The sequence below is a fragment of the Telmatherina bonti genome (assembly GCF_933228915.1).
Source record: "Telmatherina bonti genome assembly, chromosome: 14".
Lineage (NCBI taxonomy): Eukaryota > Metazoa > Chordata > Actinopteri > Atheriniformes > Telmatherinidae > Telmatherina > Telmatherina bonti.
The window spans coordinates 519,574-538,042 of NC_136612.1; the positions used below are offsets into that span (position 1 = coordinate 519,574).

Consider the following 18,469-nt stretch of genomic DNA (forward strand, 5'->3'; position numbering starts at 1 on the left):
TTGTAAAGCACTTTGTGATTGTTATCTTGAAAGGTGCTGTATAAATAAACCTTTACTTACATGATACTGGTTGGGAAAGAATACATGGAACCGCTCCACAGAAGCAGCTTCCTGGTTTTTATTGAGAAGGTTACATGTTTGCTGGATAGGAACCCTTATGTTGGAGCTGTGTTTTTACATGTCATTTGACACAGTGAACCATGACTAAGCTAATGCATTTCAATTTCTTTGTGTGCCTCGTCCTAGTTTAGGTCACATGGACAACACGATGTGCCAGTATAGATGGTGTCAAATCCTCTTATCACAACTGTAATGATGGTGTCCCACAGGACTCTGTCCTGGGACCTTTACTACGCTTCTTTATATTAACAACCTCCCTGTTGTTTACCCTGAACTTCATTTGGTGATGTATGTGGATGATACTGCACTCTTCAATATAATAAATAATTTATAAATCTATAAAGCAAGAACTGTTTGCATGTTCTGCGATGGACTGGCGAGCTGTCCGGGGTGTACCCTGCCTGTCGCCCAGGGCCGGCTGGGATGGGCTCCAGCTTCCCCGCGACCCTGAATTGGAATAAGCGGTTCGGAAAATGAATGAATGAATGAATGTTTGCATGTTGTTTACATAAAAATATCCAGAGGAACACCAATAAGTAATCAATTAAAACAGTGTTTCTCAATTTCAGTGCTCAGCCCCCCCGCCCTGCATTTGAGTCAGATTACTGAACTTCAAGTTCTTTGCAGCCTGTTAACGATCCCTTATTTCATTCAGGTGTGTTAAAGTAGGGTTACCTATAAAACATACAGGGAGGGGGGCCTGAGGACCAGAATTGAGAAACTTCATCTTCATCTTCTGCCACTTATCTGCGGTCGTGTCGCGGGGGCAGCAGCCTAAGCAGGGAAGCCCAGACTTCCCTCTCCCCAGACACATTTGCCAACTCTGCGGGGGGATCCCGAGGCGTTCCCAGGCCAGCTGAGAGATATAATCCCTCCAGCGTGTCCTGGGTCTTCCCCGGGGTCTCCTCCCAGAGGGACGTGCCTGGAACACCTCACCAGGGAGGTCCAGGAGGCATCCTGACCAGATGCCCGAGCCACCTCAACTGGTTCCTCTCGATGCGGAGGAGCAGCGGCTCTACTCTGATCTCCTCCCGGATGACTGAGCTCCTCACCCTATCTATAAGGGAGAGCCTGGCCACCCTGCGAAGGAAACTCATTTCAGCCACCTGTATACCAGATCTCCTTCTTTCGGTCACGACCCACAGCTCATGACCATAGGTGAGGGGTAGGAACGTAGATCGACTGGTAAATCGAGAGCTTCGCCTTCTGGCTCAGCTCCTTCTTCACCACGACAGACCGGTGCAGAGTCCGCATTACTGCAGACGCCACACCGATCCATCTGTCCATCTCACGCTCCATCCTTCCCTCACTCGTGAACAAGACCCCGAGATATTTAAACTCCTCCACTTGAGGAAGGACCTGACTCCCGACCCGGAGAGGGCAATCCACCCTATTCCGGCTGAGGACCATGGTCTCAGATTTGGAGGGGCTGATTCTCATCCCAGCCGCTTCACACTCGGCAGCGAATCGCTCAAGCGAGAGCTGGAGATCACGACCAGATGAAGCCAACAGGACCACGTCATCTGCAAAGAGCAGGGACCCAATCCTGAGGCCACCAAGCTGGATCCCCTCAACACCTCGGCTGCACCTAGAAATTCTGTCCATATAAGTTATGAACAGAATCGGTGATAAAGGGCCTTGGTGGAGTCCAACCGGAAACGAACCCGACTTACTACTGGCAATGCGGACCAAGCTCTGACACCATTCGTACAGGGACCAGACAGCTCGTACAAGGGGGGCCGGCACCCCATACTCCTGGAGTACCCCCCACAGGAGTCCCCGGGGGACACGGTCAAATGCCTTCTCCAGGTCCACAAAGCACATGTAGACTGGTTGGGCAAACTCCCATGCCCCCTCCAGGACCCCAAAGAGGGTATAGAGCTGGTCCACTGTTCTGCAACCAGGGCGGAAACCACACTGCTCAATCCGAGATTCGACTATCCGGCGGATCCTCCTCTCCAGGACCCCTGACTCCAGTCCACCAGCTCTGCTTCCTCATCGGAAGACGTGTTGGTAGGATTGAGGAGGTCTTCGAAGTATTCCCTCCCCCGACCCACAACGTCCCGAGTTGAGGTCAGCAGCTCCCCACCTCCACTGTACACAGTGTTGATGCAGCACTGCTTCCCCCTCCTGAGCCGCCGGATGGTGGACCAGAATCTCCTCGAAGCCGTCCGGAAGTCTTTCCCCATGGCCTCGCCAAACTTCTTCCATCCCCAAGGTTTTGCCTTGGCGACAGTTGAAGCCGCATGCCGCTTAGCCTGTCGGTACCCATCAGCTGCCTCCAGAGTCCCACAGGCCAAGAAGGCCCGATAGGACTCCTTCTTCAGCTTGACGGCATCCCTCACTGCTGGTGTCCACCAACGAGTCCTGGGATTACCGCCACGACAGGCTCCAACGACCTTACAGCCACAGCTCCGGCTGGCCGCCTCAACAATAGAGGCACGGAACACAGCCCATTCAGACTCAATGTCCACCGCCTCACTCGGGACATGGTTGAAGCTCTGCTGAAGGTGGGAGTTGAAGCTCGCTCTGACGGGGGACTCAGCCAGACGTTCCCAGCAGACCCTCACAACACGTTTGGGCCTGCCAGATCTGACCGGCTTCCTCCCCCACCATCTGAGCCAACTCACCACCAGGTGGTGATCAGTTGAAGCTCTGCCCCCCTCTTCACCCAAGTGTCCAAGGCATGTGGCCGCAGGTCCGACGATACGACTATAAAATCCATCATCGAACTGCGGCCCAGGGAGTCCTGATGCCAGGTGTACATATGGACACTCTTATGTTGGAACATGGTGTTCGTAATGGACAATCCATGACGAGCACAGAAGTCCAATAACAAAACACCATTTGGGTTCAGAGGGGGGGAACCATGCCTCCCAATCACTCCCCTCCAGGTCTCACTGTCATTGCCCACGTGAGCATTGAAGTCCCCCAGCAGAACAATGGAGTCCCCAGAAGGAGCACCCTCCAGCACTCCCTCCAAGGACTCCAGAAAGGGTGGGTCCTCTGAACTGCTGTTCGGTGCATAAGCACAGACAACAGTCAGGACCCGTCCCCCCACCCGGAGGCGGAGGGAAACTACCCTTTCATCCACCGGGGTAAACCCCAACGTGCAGGCACCAAGCTGGGGGCTGATGAGAATGCCCACACCTGCTCGGCGTCTCTCACCATGAGCAACTCCAGAGTGGAAGAAGGTCCAGCCCCTCTCGAGGGTTCTGGTTCCAGAGCCCAAGCCATGCGCCGAGGTGAGTCCAACTATATTTAGCCGGAACCGCTCAACCTCGCGCACAAGCTCAGGCTCCTTCCCCACCAGAGAGGTGACGTTCCACGTCCCTAGAGCCAGCTTCTGCAGCCGGGGATCGGACCGCCAGGGTCCCCGCCCCTTGCTGCCGCCCAACTCACATTGCACCCGACCCCTACGGCTCCTCCCGCAGATGGTGAGCCCACGGGAGGTGGGGCCCATGTAACCCTTTCGGGCTGAGCCCGACCGGGCCCCATGGGCGAAGGCCCGGCCACCAGACGCTCATTCTCATACCTCACCCCCAGGCCTGGCTCCAGACGGGGGTCCCGGTAACCCGCGTCCGGGCAAGGGAACATTTCTGCCCAGATTTGTCGTCATCATAGGGGTTAATGAGCCGTGCTTAGTCTGGTCCCTCCCCTAGACACCTGTTTGCTATGGGTGACCCTACCAGGGGCACAAAGCCCCACACAACATAGCTGCTCGGATCTTCAGGACACAAACCCCTCCACCACGATAAGGTGACGGCTCAGAGAGGGGGAATTGAGAACACTGAATTAAACCAAGTACATCATTGATCATTTTGGAGGCAGAGAATTTGCAATTATTCATCCATTTTAAGTATCTTGGTATCATCCTGGACTCCAGTCTCGCTTTTAGAAAACATCTAAAAAGTAACCTAAACAGTTAACTTGAACTTACAAATTTAAAACACAGCAGTCCTTTTATGACACCTAAAATCTGACCTCCACTGCATGGTTGTGTCACACATGGAGTATTCATCCTGGAGATCGGGCAGAAGGGAGCCCACATGTCCTGAGTGGATGCTTCCGGCTGGATACGTTCAGGACTCATGGGCCAGGTGGAGACCGATGTGTCTGACGGTTCTGTCCTCTGAAGATGTGGAGGATGTTTACATCTTTGGATTATCGGTGATGGGGATTCTGCTGATTGGCGCTGGCGGAGTCCTGATCTAGCTGAAGACTTATGAGATTGTGGCAACAACTGGCAGGCTGCCAGAATTCTGTAACGTATGTGCCGAGCTAGCAGTGCACGGACTCTTACCTTGACCGGACTCGACCGTAAGCAGGATACCAGTTTAGCCCACAGTGGTCATCTTTCATCGGTCCCAGAGCTGGAACACAGAATTGATTCCAACATGGAGAAGATGTCTACTAGGATCGGTGGAAATTGACTCCCCAATTCGGCTGTTTGGAGCTGCCAGCCTGAGACCTGCTTTGGACTCAAGGCAGAGGGCAACACTCTTTTCTATTTCAACCTGGATCTGTGGATTTGTCTGGTTTTACGTAATTCTACAGGTCTGTCCTGCAGACTCTTGGAAAGGACTTTTCAGTGTGAAGATGTCCAATCTCTGACTTCTGGTGGGGGGGATGGTGTCTAGGTGAGGTTTTTGGTGGGGGTATGTCCTCGGAGGGCTGTTGGCGGACTCTGTACAAGGCCTTCCTTGATAAACGGACTGGGACATTTAGTGGTGGATTGGGGCCATAGCTACAAATGGGCATCTGGTGCACCTCCTGACACAGATGAGACTTGTCCTTTCTGTTCACAACCTGAGATGGTCCATCATTTGCTTACTCTGTGTGGTAGACTGGCAGGGCTCTTTCAGCTGTTGGGAACTTGGTGTCAGGGGCTGGGTGTTCCATTTTCCTTTTGCTTATTTGTTTATGGTCCAAGTTATTCTGTAAAGAATAAAAATGTTCCTACGCTCCTTAATCTCCTTTCAGGACAGACAAAGCTGGTTATCTGGACAACCAGGCAGAACCTAGTGAGGGGTGGGTGGACGGTGGATGTGGTGATGATGCAGCTCTGGACTGGAGTTTCAGTTTTACAGACTCACTGACTGTCTTGCAGCATTTGTGGGAATCTGGGGGATGCGAGGTGTACTGTGTTCAGTAAGGGAGGACTGTTTGCATTTACATTTCTGAGGGGTGTAGTTTTCTGCCTGTTTATAGGAATATTACTGCTGGATGTGTTTAATCAGCCTTTCTGGTTGTAATAGTTTGGTTTTTTTGTTTTGTGATTTTCAGTTTTTTCTTTTTTTTTGTTCTTGGTTTTGTGCATTGTGTTTTTTAACAAAGGCTTTTTGACAACCAAACTTTCTTTCTCTACTTGTTCGTCCTGAGAGCATCGTTGTGTGTCTCGTGGAATTATACGGAGTTCAGCTGCACAGTGAGATTTTTGTAAAAGACGACCAAACATCCATCCTCAGGGACTTTCTGAAACGAGCACTAAAATTGTTTTTGGATGTGCTCGCTGCTCAAACAGAAGCTGCTCAAGTGCTAAACAAGCAGCTCTCTCTTCTCGGCCAGTCTCATGTGCTTGGTGTGGAGAATGCATTACCCCACTTGTGTTCTCTTTGAGATGTCGTCTACATATTATCACATTATCTATCATGTTATTGGTCTTCTTCTTAATAACCATCCATCCCCTCTTTCCCCTTCAGCCTCGCATTCCCCTCCTCTGTCTTTGATTCACTTCTCGGCTTGTTCTTCAGCTTCCAGCTCTGATTTTTCCTCCTAAACCCTGCTACCATTGTATTTACTCTTTCCTGCTTACTTAACTGTGATCTTTTTCTTATCAGAGCAGGAACAACATTGTCTGCTATGTGGTGGTGGCTTCTCAGCACTTTGGCCGTTGTGCTGGTTGTGGGGCTCATCGCCTTTTTCCTGGCTACTGGACAACGTTACAAGGTGTTCAGTGAGAAGTACCTGAAGTCGCCGGGACCCCTGGTCACTGACAGCAAGCAGAGAGATGCCAGGCTGAAGAAAGGTAAGACATAGGAAGATGTCAGAGCTGGATGCACTGTAAAACCTAAACAGTTCATTTACACCATCACTATCTTACTGTTACTTTAAGTTACTGTTTTACAGTACGGTATATTACTGTGTCTCATATTAGAGTGTAATAATAGAAGATTTCCAGTATTTCTTAAGTATGCACTTGTAAATTACTGCTTTTTGGCGAGGAGGAACCAAATCAGCTTCAGTAGAAATGAGGCAGTAAAACTCCTTTCTGTTTTTTGTATTGAGCAACAGTGTCAGTTTTGCTGCTGGAGCCCTGCAGGATATTTAATATTATTTAATGTTATTATTTAATCCTGTTTAGATGTTTGTTTCTGAACAAAGGTGATGTTGTCAGAAACGCTACACCAGACAGTGTCTGCGAAAGGCTTTTATGTGCCAGCGTGCACATGCATGTATGCATGCGTGAAGTCATTTGCTGTCAGTTAAAAAAAGTAAAGTAAAATTCACTAAAGTATCTATAACTTCAAGTACACCAGAGCAAACAGGACAGATAAAAAGTGATAAATATGCTGTAATGGAACATTTGGAGACAGACACCAGTTAACTCAGGACATTAAACTATTAATTGCAAATAGAAATTTTAATGGATTAACCTTTACATGGTTTTAATGCACCCTGCTGCGTGTCATGGCGTTCTAGACTCCGCGTTGTGCATGGAAACAGTGTAATGCACAGCTCCTCGTTGTTTATACCTAACATATGTGCATGCAGTCAGCACACTCGGATGAGTGAGAACTGCAAAGCTTTTACTAACAGCATGTCTTTGTTCACGGTACTGACCTGAGAAATTTGCCCACAGGGTTTGGTGCAGACCGCGTCCCACCCTCTCTGGATGCGGTGGTGATTGGCAGCGGCATTGGAGGCCTGGCAGCTGCTGCGTTTTTGTCCAGAGCTGGGAAGAGAGTGGTGGTCCTGGAGCAACATGACCAGGCCGGAGGCTGCACACACACTTTTCACAATAAGGGGTTTGAGTTTGATGTGGGTACGTTGTTACAGTAAACATACACCTAATAAAGTCTCCTGGAGCTGATGCCTTTTACACACAATAAAGCAAAAGGGGAACAACTGGTATGATCATGTGATGATTTAATATTTACTGAATCCTCAAGCGGAGCTGAGGGGATGGTGAATGAAGGGCTTTGGAAGGAAACTTAGATGAAATGAAAAATAATGGAATTATTTTTGTGGTGTGATGTTAGGCTGCTGACAGATATTGACTGCTGCCATCAGGTATCCATTATCTGGGCCAGCTTCATGAGAACAGCATGCTGAGGATTGCTCTGGATCAGATCACACAGGGACAGCTGCAGTTCACCAAGCTGGCGCAGCACTACGACACGCTGTTCCTGGGTCAGCCCGACCAACGCAGGTAGGACATGTCCCGCGCTTTGTCAGCGTTGTTTATAGTGTAATGCACAGGACTCTTCATCAGCACTGCATACGTCTGAATGAACATGAAAAAATCATTTTCACGATTACACGGTCCAAGCTTCTTTTAATATGCTTAATCCAATTCATTTTACCATCACATTTAAAAAATACTCATGTTAATTAGCCCTACAAAATGGCTGAGCCTAAATGAAAGTATTTTGATCACATGGAAATCCAAACATTGTGGGCTGGGGAAGAAAAAACACACAGTCTGTAGCACAACATGGCAACACCAGCGTCCAACTGGACTCCAGCAGTCCACCAGCACCTACAATGTTCCATCAGTTTGATTTCCTGCTTGTGGTGTTCTCACTCCTATATATAAGTCGCTTTGGATAAAACATCTGCTGATGACTATATATATATATATATATATATATATATATATATATATATATATATATATATATATATACTGCTAAAAAATAATAAAGGGAACACTTAAACAACACAATGTAACTCCAAGTCAACCAGACTTCTGTGAAATGGAACTGTCCAGTTAGGAAGCAACACTGATTGACCACAGACCACTTCTCAGTTCCGATGCTTTCTGCCTGATGTTCTGGTCTGAATGCTGGCGGTGCTTTCACTCTAGTGGTAGCATGAGACGGAGTCTACAACCCACACAAGTGGCTCAGGTAGTGCAGCTCATCCAGGATGGCACATCAATGCCAGCTGTGGCAAGAAGGTTTGCTGTGTCTGTCAGCGTCGTGTCCAGAGCATGGAGGTGCTACCAGGAGACAGGCCAGTACATCAGGAGACGTGGAGGAGGCCGTGGGAGGACAACAACCCAGCAGCAGGACCGCTACCTCCTTCTTTGTGCAAGGAGGAACAGGAGGAGCACTGCCAGAGCCCTGCAGAATGAGCTCCAGCAGGACACAGATGTGCATGTGTCTGCTCCAACAGTCAGAAACAGACTCCATGAGGGAGGTATGAGGGCCCGACGTCCACAGGTGGGGGTTGTGTTTACAGCCCAACACCGTGCAGGACGTTTGGCGTTTGCCAGAGAACACCAAGATTGGTAAATTCTCCACTGACGCCCTGAGCTCTTCACAGATGGAGGCAGGTTCACACTGAGCACATGTGGCAGACGTGACAGAGTCTGGAGACGCCGTGGAGAACGTTCTGCTGCCTGCAACATCCTCCAGCAGGACCGGTTTGGCAGTGGGTCAGTAATGGTGTGGGGGGGCATTTCTTTGGAGGGCCGCACAGCCCTCCATGTGCTCGCCAGAGGTAGCCTGACTGCCATTAGGTACCGAGATGAGATCCTCAGACCCCTTGTGGGACCATATGCTGGTGCGGTTGGCCCTGGGTTCCTCCTAATGCAAGACAATGCTAGACCTCATGTGGCTGGAGTGTGTCAGCAGTTCCTGCAACACCAAGGCATTGATGTTATGGACCGGCCTGCCCGTTCCCCAGACCTGGATCCAGCTGAGCACATCTGGGACATCATGTCTCGCTTCATCCACCAACGCCAAGTTGCACCACAGACTGTCCAGGAGTTGGCGGATGCTTTAGTCCAGGTCTGGGAGGAGATCCCTCAGGAGAACATCCACCGCCTCATCAGGAGCATGCCCAGGTGTTGTAGGGAGGTCATACAGGCACGCGGAGGCCACACACACTACTGAGCCTCATTCTGACTTGTTTAAAGGACATTACATCAAAGTTGGATCAGCCTGTAGTGTGTTTTTCCACTTTCATTTGGAGTAGAACTCCAAATCCAGACCTCCATGGGTTGATATGTTTGATTTTCATTGATAATTTTGTGTGATTTTGTTGTCAGAACATTCAACTATGGAAAGAACAAAGTATTTAATAAATATTTCATTCATTCAGATCTACAACGTGTTACTTTAGTGTTCCTTTTAGTTTTTGAGCAGTAAATGTATCTATCTATGTATGTATGTACATACATACATAGATAGATGTGTGTGTGTGTGCGTGTGTGTGTGTGTGTGTGTGTGTGTGTGTGTGTGTGTGTGTAGTTGAAACTTTGTTATAGTAAATTTATTAATTTAAAATTTTGCAGGCAAAATGCTAGTGCAGGTATATTTTCTTTCTTTATCTGTTCAGGATTCTACATTGTAAACAGGCGAATATTTTAGTGAAGATCAGGTGCGCTAACAGGTGCAAGCTGTAGGCTGGATTCAGTCTCAACGATGGACAATGATGGTAGGAAATGGCCCCAAAATAAATGTGTGCTAACTGTGAAGCTTGATACAGGAGCAGAGTGCAACATGCTGTCAGTGAGAGACTTATTGAAAGTTACGAACAAGGACAGGATGCTAAGTAAGTCAGGCTGTAAACAAGTGACTCACTCTTGCCACAGAATAGCAACAGAGGACAAGGCAGAGCTCGGAAAGCTGCTTTCCAAGATAAAGAGTGTGGGCTAAAATTCCAGATCATACAGACAGACTCACCTGCTATTCTTGGAAGAGAATCTCGCACAAAACTAGGACTAATAATGAAAAGTCACGCCGTTAAAAGGAGTTTGGGTCAATGTGTTAGCATCTGTTACCAGTTGACAGCCCTGTTACAGCTGAAAGGAAGCCGATCCGAAGTGCAGCATATGAAACTTAATTCCTGTTGGAAACAGAACTTAACATCAGCTTCTGGTCCTGATGAATTAAACACAAGCCTCACTCTACTAGTGACGTTGTCTCGGCTCACAGTACCAAATACCCACAGCGCCCTCTGCTGACCAAATTCCCTCTACACATTTCCAGCATCCAGGGGATCATGCGCCATGTAATTACCATTTTAAAGCACAATGGTTTAAGTATATTCATATATTTTACGAATATATATTCATATGTAAGTTTTCTTTGTTCAGTACTACTAACTTAACATACCACAAAACACTTGCTAGTTACCATTTTTCAGTGTGTATACCTTTGTGACCTCATAAGTACCTGACTAGCTCCTGAAGTCCTTACTAGATGTTGTTCTTTTTATCAGATATTTTAAAATAAAACATGAAAAAATATTTCCCACCATAACCACTGCCTAATTTCTCCCATCATGTCACCATCAGGGTGTACCATATCCATGCAGGAAAGGTGGAGATGGCCGCTAGCCTGCGGAAGCAGTTCCCTGGAGATGAGGGCGCCATTGATGAGTTCATGAGACTGATGAAGGTAGAGGATATAGTAATCAATCATAATAAATAACTCATTATTGTTACAAAAACATGTATTGAGTATTAAGATAATTATCCTTCAACATGAGAAGGACTGCAAGACCCAAGATATTTTCCATCCATGTTTGCCTCCATTAGTGGTCATTTGTCGGTTTTGTTGGATTTCTCTGATATGCAGATGACATTAAACTCTGTTTAGCTGTTGTTTTTGTAGCTTTGGTCTCTTTTACTGGCTTCTACCACATGAAAAACATTGTATAATTTCTGCTTAAGGTGCTGTCTGTGACCAAGTCATCAAGCACCATCAGTGGTTTGACTAGCTTGCCTCTCTATTACCAGCTTGTGCAGCATCAGTTGCAACAGGTGCAACACAGGTATAAATAAATCATGTAGATAATTCAGAATAATTATCTTTCAGCTTGCCTCTCGAAGAACTCCACTTATTGCCGTTTTGAAGATGATACCATATTGGCTGGTTAACTTCCTGATCCTGACCGGCCTTTTAGATCGCCTGTCTTCTGTGTTTCGCCTCGCAACAGCAAGCCATTCAGAAATGATGTCTCAGCTCACACAGAACAAGGACTTGCAAGCTCTCTCTGCTTACCTGTTCTACGGTGCTGCTCACTCACACAAGATACAGTACAGATCACTTACTTTCTGAGTCTAACCTCACCATTTTCTTTATTTTCCTTCACAGGTGTCCCTCCCAAAGATTCCAGTTTCCTCATCAATCTTCTTCTTCTTCACCACTATAAACGTGGTGCATACTACCCTGTAGGCGGTGCCAGTGAGTTTGCCTTCCACATCATCCCAGTCATTCAACAGGCAGGCGGTGAAGTGTTGGTCCGGGCTCCTGTGCAGCGTATTCTTGTCAACAACCAGGGGCAAGCCTATGGTAAGTGAAGGAAGGTGCAGACAAAGGGCCAAATTTACCAAACCAAGCAAGACAGCATGAGGCTGCACTCCAGAAAAAGTTCACAAAAGGGTTACAAGATACACAGACCTGTGAACCACATGCAGCCATCTCTTTCAGTCCTACAATCCATCAATATCACTAACTTTGTGGCGCAAATCAGTTGGTTTATTCAATAAACATAATGGCAGGTTGTTACTCACCAGAAACAGACGCTAGACTTGTTGATGCTTCTTAAAAAAAACTCACTGAAAGGTCTGAAACATGAGTACAGAACCGATGCTGCGAAGCTAGTAGTGGAAGTAGTGTGTGCATCAGCATCATCGGCGTACCAGGAAACCTCTGACAAAGGAGCCTCAATTAAATCAAATGTAAACTTTCCCCCAGAATGTTGGACATTAACAGCATCTGCAGAAGAAGAGAAAAAGTTCCTCCAGCACGTAAAACGTCCAGCAGTAAAATGTTCTGAAACCAAGCAGTTCTACATGTTAGAAAAGCCACATCACACAGTTAATAAGTCGTACAGAAGCTGCCGTACTAATAAAGCTCTACATGAAGACCTGCAGGTAAAAGGAGGCGGTCGCCATGACAACAGCCCATCATCAGGCTTCTCAGGTGTTTCCTCCACCTGCAGATACAGAACATGAAGTGATGGTTGGATATAAAATGCTCCCCAATGTGGCTTATCTGTCCCTGCTGGTGGACATGGAACATGGAGACTCTGGACTCCAGTCCGGCACCTTCCAAAGGGAAGGGACTGACAGGTCGGGTCCGCTCCTTTTCCCAACCCAGAGCAGAGGAACAGAACGATGTTCTCCACAGCCAGACGTGGTGTAGCGGCCATCGGGCAGATGGAGGCAGGTGGAGGTGCCTCCATGCCCAGGAGGAAACCTGTTGTACAGCTGCAGATGTGTGCAGATAGTGGAGACGCTACATAACATGCTACTAAATGGCGTCAGCGCTTCACCTGCGTTCACCTGATCAATCATCCAATCTGAATGATTGTGTTGTCAATCATCCTCTCACGTTGGAACCAAACTGCTACCAAACGTCTAGAAGTGATGCAACACATCAGAGGTGGAGAATTCTCATTTATTCACAAGTTTATCTTTAGTGTGGTTTCTGTCAGGGTGGTGTTTATTTCTTTCCATCTCCTGCACCTCCTCCTTCATGGTGATTATTGGTTCCTCTGCGAGGACACCGCAGCTAGGACACAAGGTGGAACCACTGCCCCCCCCTCCAACCACATCTGCAGCGCTGCAACCCAGCTGGGACACACAGGAACACCAGTATGTTCCCAATAAAAGAGAGAGAGAAAAAGAAAGAAGCTCAGTGTATCAGGAAATGTCCCTCAGCAGTCTAAACCTATAGCAGCATAACTAAGGGATGCTAACCATCCCTAGCTATAGGACTTATCAAAAAGATAAGTCTTCAGCCTAGTCTTAAAGGTGGGGAGGGTGTCTGCTTCCCTAACACTAACTGGGAGCTTATTCCATAAGAGAGGGGCCTGATAACCAAAGGCTCTGCCTCCTGCTCGGCTCTTTGAGACCCTAGGAACCACAAGTAAGCCTGCAGTCTGCGAACGAAGTACTCTGCTTGGTATATAAGGAACTATGAGGTCTTTGATATATAGTGGTGCCTGGTTGTGGAGGGCTTTATATGTAAGGAGAAGGATTTTAAATTCTATTCTAGATTCAACAGGCAGCCAATGAAGAGAGGCTAAAACTGGAGAAATATGATCTCTCCTGCTGGTTCTGGTCAGGACTCTGGCTGCAGAATTCTGGATCAGCTGAAGGCTTTTCAGGGCATATTTAGGACAGCCCAGTAATAGAGAGTTACAGTAATCTAGTCTCGAAGTAACAAAAGCGTGAACCAGTTTTTCTGCTTCACTCTGAGACAGAATGTCCCTAATTTTGGCTATATTACGTAAATGAAAGAAGGCTGTTTTAGTAACCTGCTTAATATGTGGGCCAAAGGACAGGTCAGGGTCAAATATTACTCCAAGGTTTCTCACTGTAGCACTGGAAGCTAAAGTAATGCCATCCAGGTTCATTACAAAACCGGAAAATTTAGCTCTGAGTTTTTCAGATCCAACGAGAATTACTTCAGTCTTATCTGAGTTTAAGAGGAGAAAATTTCTAGACATCCAAGTCTTTATGTCTATGAGACAATTTTGTAGCCTATTGGGCTGATTTGTTTCATCTGGTTTAAAGGATAAGTATAGTTGAGTATCATCTGCATAACAATGAAAGTTTATTCCATGCTGTCTAATAATTTTGCCTAAAGGGAGCATATATAGCGTGAAGAGTATAGGTCCAAGTACAGAACCTTGAGGAACTCCATGACTTACTGTAGTTTGGGAGGAGGACTTGTCATTTACATGAACAAACTGAAGTCTATCAGATAAATATGATTTAAACCAGCTTAACGCTGTACCTGTAATTCCAACCACCTGTTCTAGTCTTTGTAACAGAATGTTATGATCGACTGTATCATCCGGGGCCTCTGGACCATCTGGCTCCAGCAAATCTGTGGACTCCTTCATTTTCCACGCGAGCTTCTAATCTGTGGGAGTGGGCAGCGTCTGTGGGAGACCGTCTTATCAGTCAAAACTTTGGTCATTTTTCATGGGAAAGCTGAACATGACCTTGCTAATTGTTCCTCTGTTTGTTCGCATTCGCTTCACATCCTTGTATTCTGTCTTCATGCTGGAAGTGAACTCCTTGTAAGATAAATTCACTGAGCTCCACTAGTCTGTTGTTCCTATTTTACTGTCTTTTTTATTTTTATGATTGTTTTTGTTTAACTTTTTGTTGTTTTATTTCTGTTGTTGTTTTATTTCTGTATTTCATTGTGTTAACTGTGAAGGAGCAGAAGGTGATGTTCAGGGTCACACTGAACATTTCTTTCAGAATAAAACCACATGTTTTTGTGTGTTCTAGGTGTGACAGTTCTGAAAGGACAAGAAGAGATTGAGGTCCATGCCCCTTTTGTCATTTCCAATGCCGGTATCTTCAACACCTTTCAGAAATTTCTGCCTCAGCACGTCCAGGACAAAACAGGTAACGTATGTAGATGCTTAGATTTGTTACAGAACTTTTCGCTGATTTCTGGCGTCTTCGGCCGCTATGTGGCGCTCTGCCAGTGGTGGTGGGGGGGTGCCTTCGGGCTCTTGGGGCCCTGGGGCTCTGTCTGACCTGGGTGGCCACTGCCCTTTTTAAAGTACTATCAGAAAACAACACAATTCCATGGTTGTGCTGATGACATCAAGTTTTATTTCTTTTCTTGTAATAAATGTATCCTCTTGGTATTGCTCCCAATATTCCACATCTTACAGCCTGTTTTATACACGTCTTCATCTTCATCTCCTGCTCTAAATGTAAGTACCACTCCAAAGCTACATTTCAGACTGTGAATGTCATGATGAGAAGTTTAATGTGTTTATAATTAGTTCTGGTTTCCTGTTCATCCGTTCATCTGCTCTCATTTACTTCACCTGTGTGTCGTTTCTTCCTGTGGATTTATACTCCTTGGTTTCTGTTCCTCATTGCTGGTTCATTGTGCTTTTGTTGGCTTCAAGTGTTTGAGTATTTTGGACATTACAATTCATCGTCATTCTGCATCGCCGGCTCCCGTCCTGCATTTGGGTCGACACCACCACCTCCGCATGACAGAATGAACCAGCAGGAATGACTCTGGAGTTCTGGAGCAGAGAGGCAGCAAAGAATCTCCCTACTTATGAAGGTCCTGATCCTATGCCTTCCAGCTATTCACAATCACATCCAGGAGACAGATGTCGCAAAGCGCAGTAAGCAGCAACCCATAGTTAAAAGATCATCTAGCGACCTGGTGGGCATGTTGCTCGGACTGGACAACGGACCAGAACTAGAGAACAGAGGTCACCGTTCTGGTGTGTCGCCTGCTCCACGTTCCATGGCTGCGCGTCATGGCTCCGCAGCCCACGTCTCCGGTGTTGCCGCCCACGTCCCAGCCCTGGTCCACGCCGCCCGCGTCCCAGCCCTGGTCCACGCCGCCCGCGTCCCAGCCCTGGTCCACGCCGCCCGCGTCCCAGCCCTGGTCCACGCCGCCCACGTCCCAGCCCTGGTCCACGCCGCCCACGTCCCTACTTTATTACACAGACTAACATAACTTTAGCATGGGGAACAAAGGAAGGCCCCGCTCAGTGGACACCCATCACCCTCTGCAGTTTGGCTTTCTTTATATGGAATATTGTGTGTCATCTAACACAGGTTGCTAGTTATACACTGTCCAAAGTTAGACATCTGTTGCCTTTGGTGTTGATAGTTGTTATGGCAACAGACACCAATTTTTACCAAGTGCATAAGTTGACCTTGCAGCAAGTCTAACTTCCAGTCTCTGGCGGGGACACTCCTCCTCTGATCCCTGTCTCCGAAGGGGTCCAAGAAATGGACGCTCCGCTGATTCCTGTTCTCGAGGAGGTCCCAGAGTTCCTGTGCCCGAGGAGGTTGCGCCGCCTCCAACGGCCCCTGCTGCTCCATTACCTGAGGAGATCACTCCTTCTCTACCTCCAGTCCCCAAAGAGGTCGGTCCCCTGTCTTCACTGCTCCTGCTTTCTCTTCTCTGATTTCGTGGACGCCCCGCCTTGGGGGTCCATCTTCATTTGCCCATCAGGGAGAATCTGCCTCGCTGGTCATCACCATTCTGGCCACCCAGCCATCCCCCCAGGCAATCTCCCAGAACCAAGCCTGGTGTCCGAGTGGCCTCCCAGCCGTCCCCAAGAACCAAGCCTGGTGTCCGAGTGGCCTCCCAGCCGTCCCCAAGAACCAAGCCTGGTGTCCGAGTGGCCTCCCAGCCGTCCCCAAGAACCAAGCCTGGTGTCCGAATGGCCTCCCAGCCGTCCCCCAGAACCAAGCCTGGTGTCCGAGTGGCCTCCCAGCCGTCCCCAAGAACCAAGCCTGGTGTCCGAATGGCCTCCCAGCCATCCCCCCAGGCAATCTCCCAGAACCAAGCCTGGTGTCCGAGTGGCCTCCCAGCCGTCCCCCAGAACCAAGCCTGGTGTCCGAATGGCCTCCCAGCCGTCCCCCAGAACCAAGCCTGGTGTCCGAATGGCCTCCCAGCCATCCCCAAGAACTAAGCCTGGTGTCCGAGTGGCCTCCCAGCCGTCCCCCAGAACCAAGCCTGGTGTCCGAATGGCCTCCCAGCCGTCCCCCAGAACCAAGCCTGGTGTCCGAATGGCCTCCCAGCCGTCCCCCAGAACCAAGCCTGGTGTCCGAGTGGCCTCCCAGCCGTCCCCCAGAACCAAGCCTGGTGTCCGAGTGGCCTCCCAGCCGTCCCCCAGAACCAAGCCTGGTGTCCGAGTGGCCTCCCAGCCGTCCCCCAGAACCAAGCCTGGTGTCCGAATGGCCTCCCAGCCATCCCCAAGAACCAAGCCTGGTGTCCGAGTGGCCTCCCAGCCGTCCCCCAGAACCAAGCCTGGTGTCCGAATGGCCTCCCAGCCGTCCCCCCAGGCAATCTTCCAGAACCAAGCCTGGTGTCCGAGTGGCCTCCCAGCCGTCCCCAAGAACCAAGCCTGGTGTCCGAATGGCCTCCCAGCCATCCCCCCAGGCAATCTCCCAGAACCAAGCCTGGTGTCCGAGTGGCCTCCCAGCCGTCCCCCAGAACCAAGCCTGGTGTCCGAATGGCCTCCCAGCCGTCCCCAAGAACCAAGCCTGGTGTCCGAATGGCCTCCCAGCCGTCCCCCAGAACCAAGCCTGGTGTCCGAATGGCCTCCCAGCCGTCCCCCAGAACCAAGCCTGGTGTCCGAGTGGCCTCCCAGCCGTCCCCCAGAACCAAGCCTGGTGTCCGAATGGCCTCCCAGCCGTCCCCAAGAACCAAGCCTGGTGTCCGAGTGGCCTCCCAGCCGTCCCCCAGAACCAAGCCTGGTGTCCGAGTGGCCTCCCAGCCGTCCCCCAGAACCAAGCCTGGTGTCCGAGTGGCCTCCCAGCCGTCCCCCAGAACCAAGCCTGGTGTCCGAATGGCCTCCCAGCCATCCCCAAGAACCAAGCCTGGTGTCCGAGTGGCCTCCCAGCCGTCCCCCAGAACCAAGCCTGGTGTCCGAATGGCCTCCCAGCCGTCCCCCCAGGCAATCTTCCAGAACCAAGCCTGGTGTCCGAGTGGCCTCCCAGCCGTCCCCAAGAACCAAGCCTGGTGTCCGAATGGCCTCCCAGCCATCCCCCCAGGCAATCTCCCAGAACCAAGCCTGGTGTCCGAGTGGCCTCCCAGCCGTCCCCCAGAACCAAGCCTGGTGTCCGAATGGCCTCCCAGCCGTCCCCAAGAACCAAGCCTGGTGTCCGAATGGCCTCCCAGCCGTCCCCCAGAACCAAGCCTGGTGTCCGAATGGCCTCCCAGCCGTCCCCCAGAACCAAGCCTGGTGTCCGAGTGGCCTCCCAGCCGTCCCCCAGAACCAAGCCTGGTGTCCGAATGGCCTCCCAGCCGTCCCCAAGAACCAAGCCTGGTGTCCGAATGGCCTCCCAGCCGTCCCCCAGAACCAAGCCTGGTGTCCGAATGGCCTCCCAGCCGTCCCCCAGAACCAAGCCTGGTGTCCGAATGGCCTCCCAGCCGTCCCCCAGAACCAAGCCTGGTGTCCGAATGGCCTCCCAGCCGTCCCCCAGAACCAAGCCTGGTGTCCGAATGGCCTCCCAGCCGTCCCCCAGAACCAAGCCTGGTGTCCGAGTGGCCTCCCAGCCGTCCCCCAGAACCAAGCCTGGTGTCCGAATGGCCTCCCAGCCGTCCCCCAGAACCAAGCCTGGTGTCCGAATGGCCTCCCAGCCGTCCCCCAGAAC

At 49.6% G+C, this 18,469-nt stretch overlaps 1 protein-coding gene across 1 annotated transcript in view; it reads left to right on the forward strand.

Annotated features, from left to right (window-relative positions):
* Positions 1–5,982: 5,982 nt before the first annotated feature.
* Positions 5,983–18,469, forward strand: part of LOC306765234 (all-trans-retinol 13,14-reductase-like) — a gene marked incomplete at both ends in the record, with an annotated part of 173,112 nt that continues 160,625 nt past the window's right edge. Inside the window, 7 exons of the mRNA XM_079252636.1 lie at positions 5,983–6,148; positions 6,983–7,165; positions 7,414–7,552; positions 10,649–10,751; positions 11,172–11,367; positions 11,451–11,648; positions 14,609–14,728. Of these exons, the coding sequence (XP_079108762.1) occupies positions 5,983–6,148; positions 6,983–7,165; positions 7,414–7,552; positions 10,649–10,751; positions 11,172–11,367; positions 11,451–11,648; positions 14,609–14,728 (1,105 nt within the window). The remainder of the gene's footprint in view (positions 6,149–6,982; positions 7,166–7,413; positions 7,553–10,648; positions 10,752–11,171; positions 11,368–11,450; positions 11,649–14,608; positions 14,729–18,469) is intronic.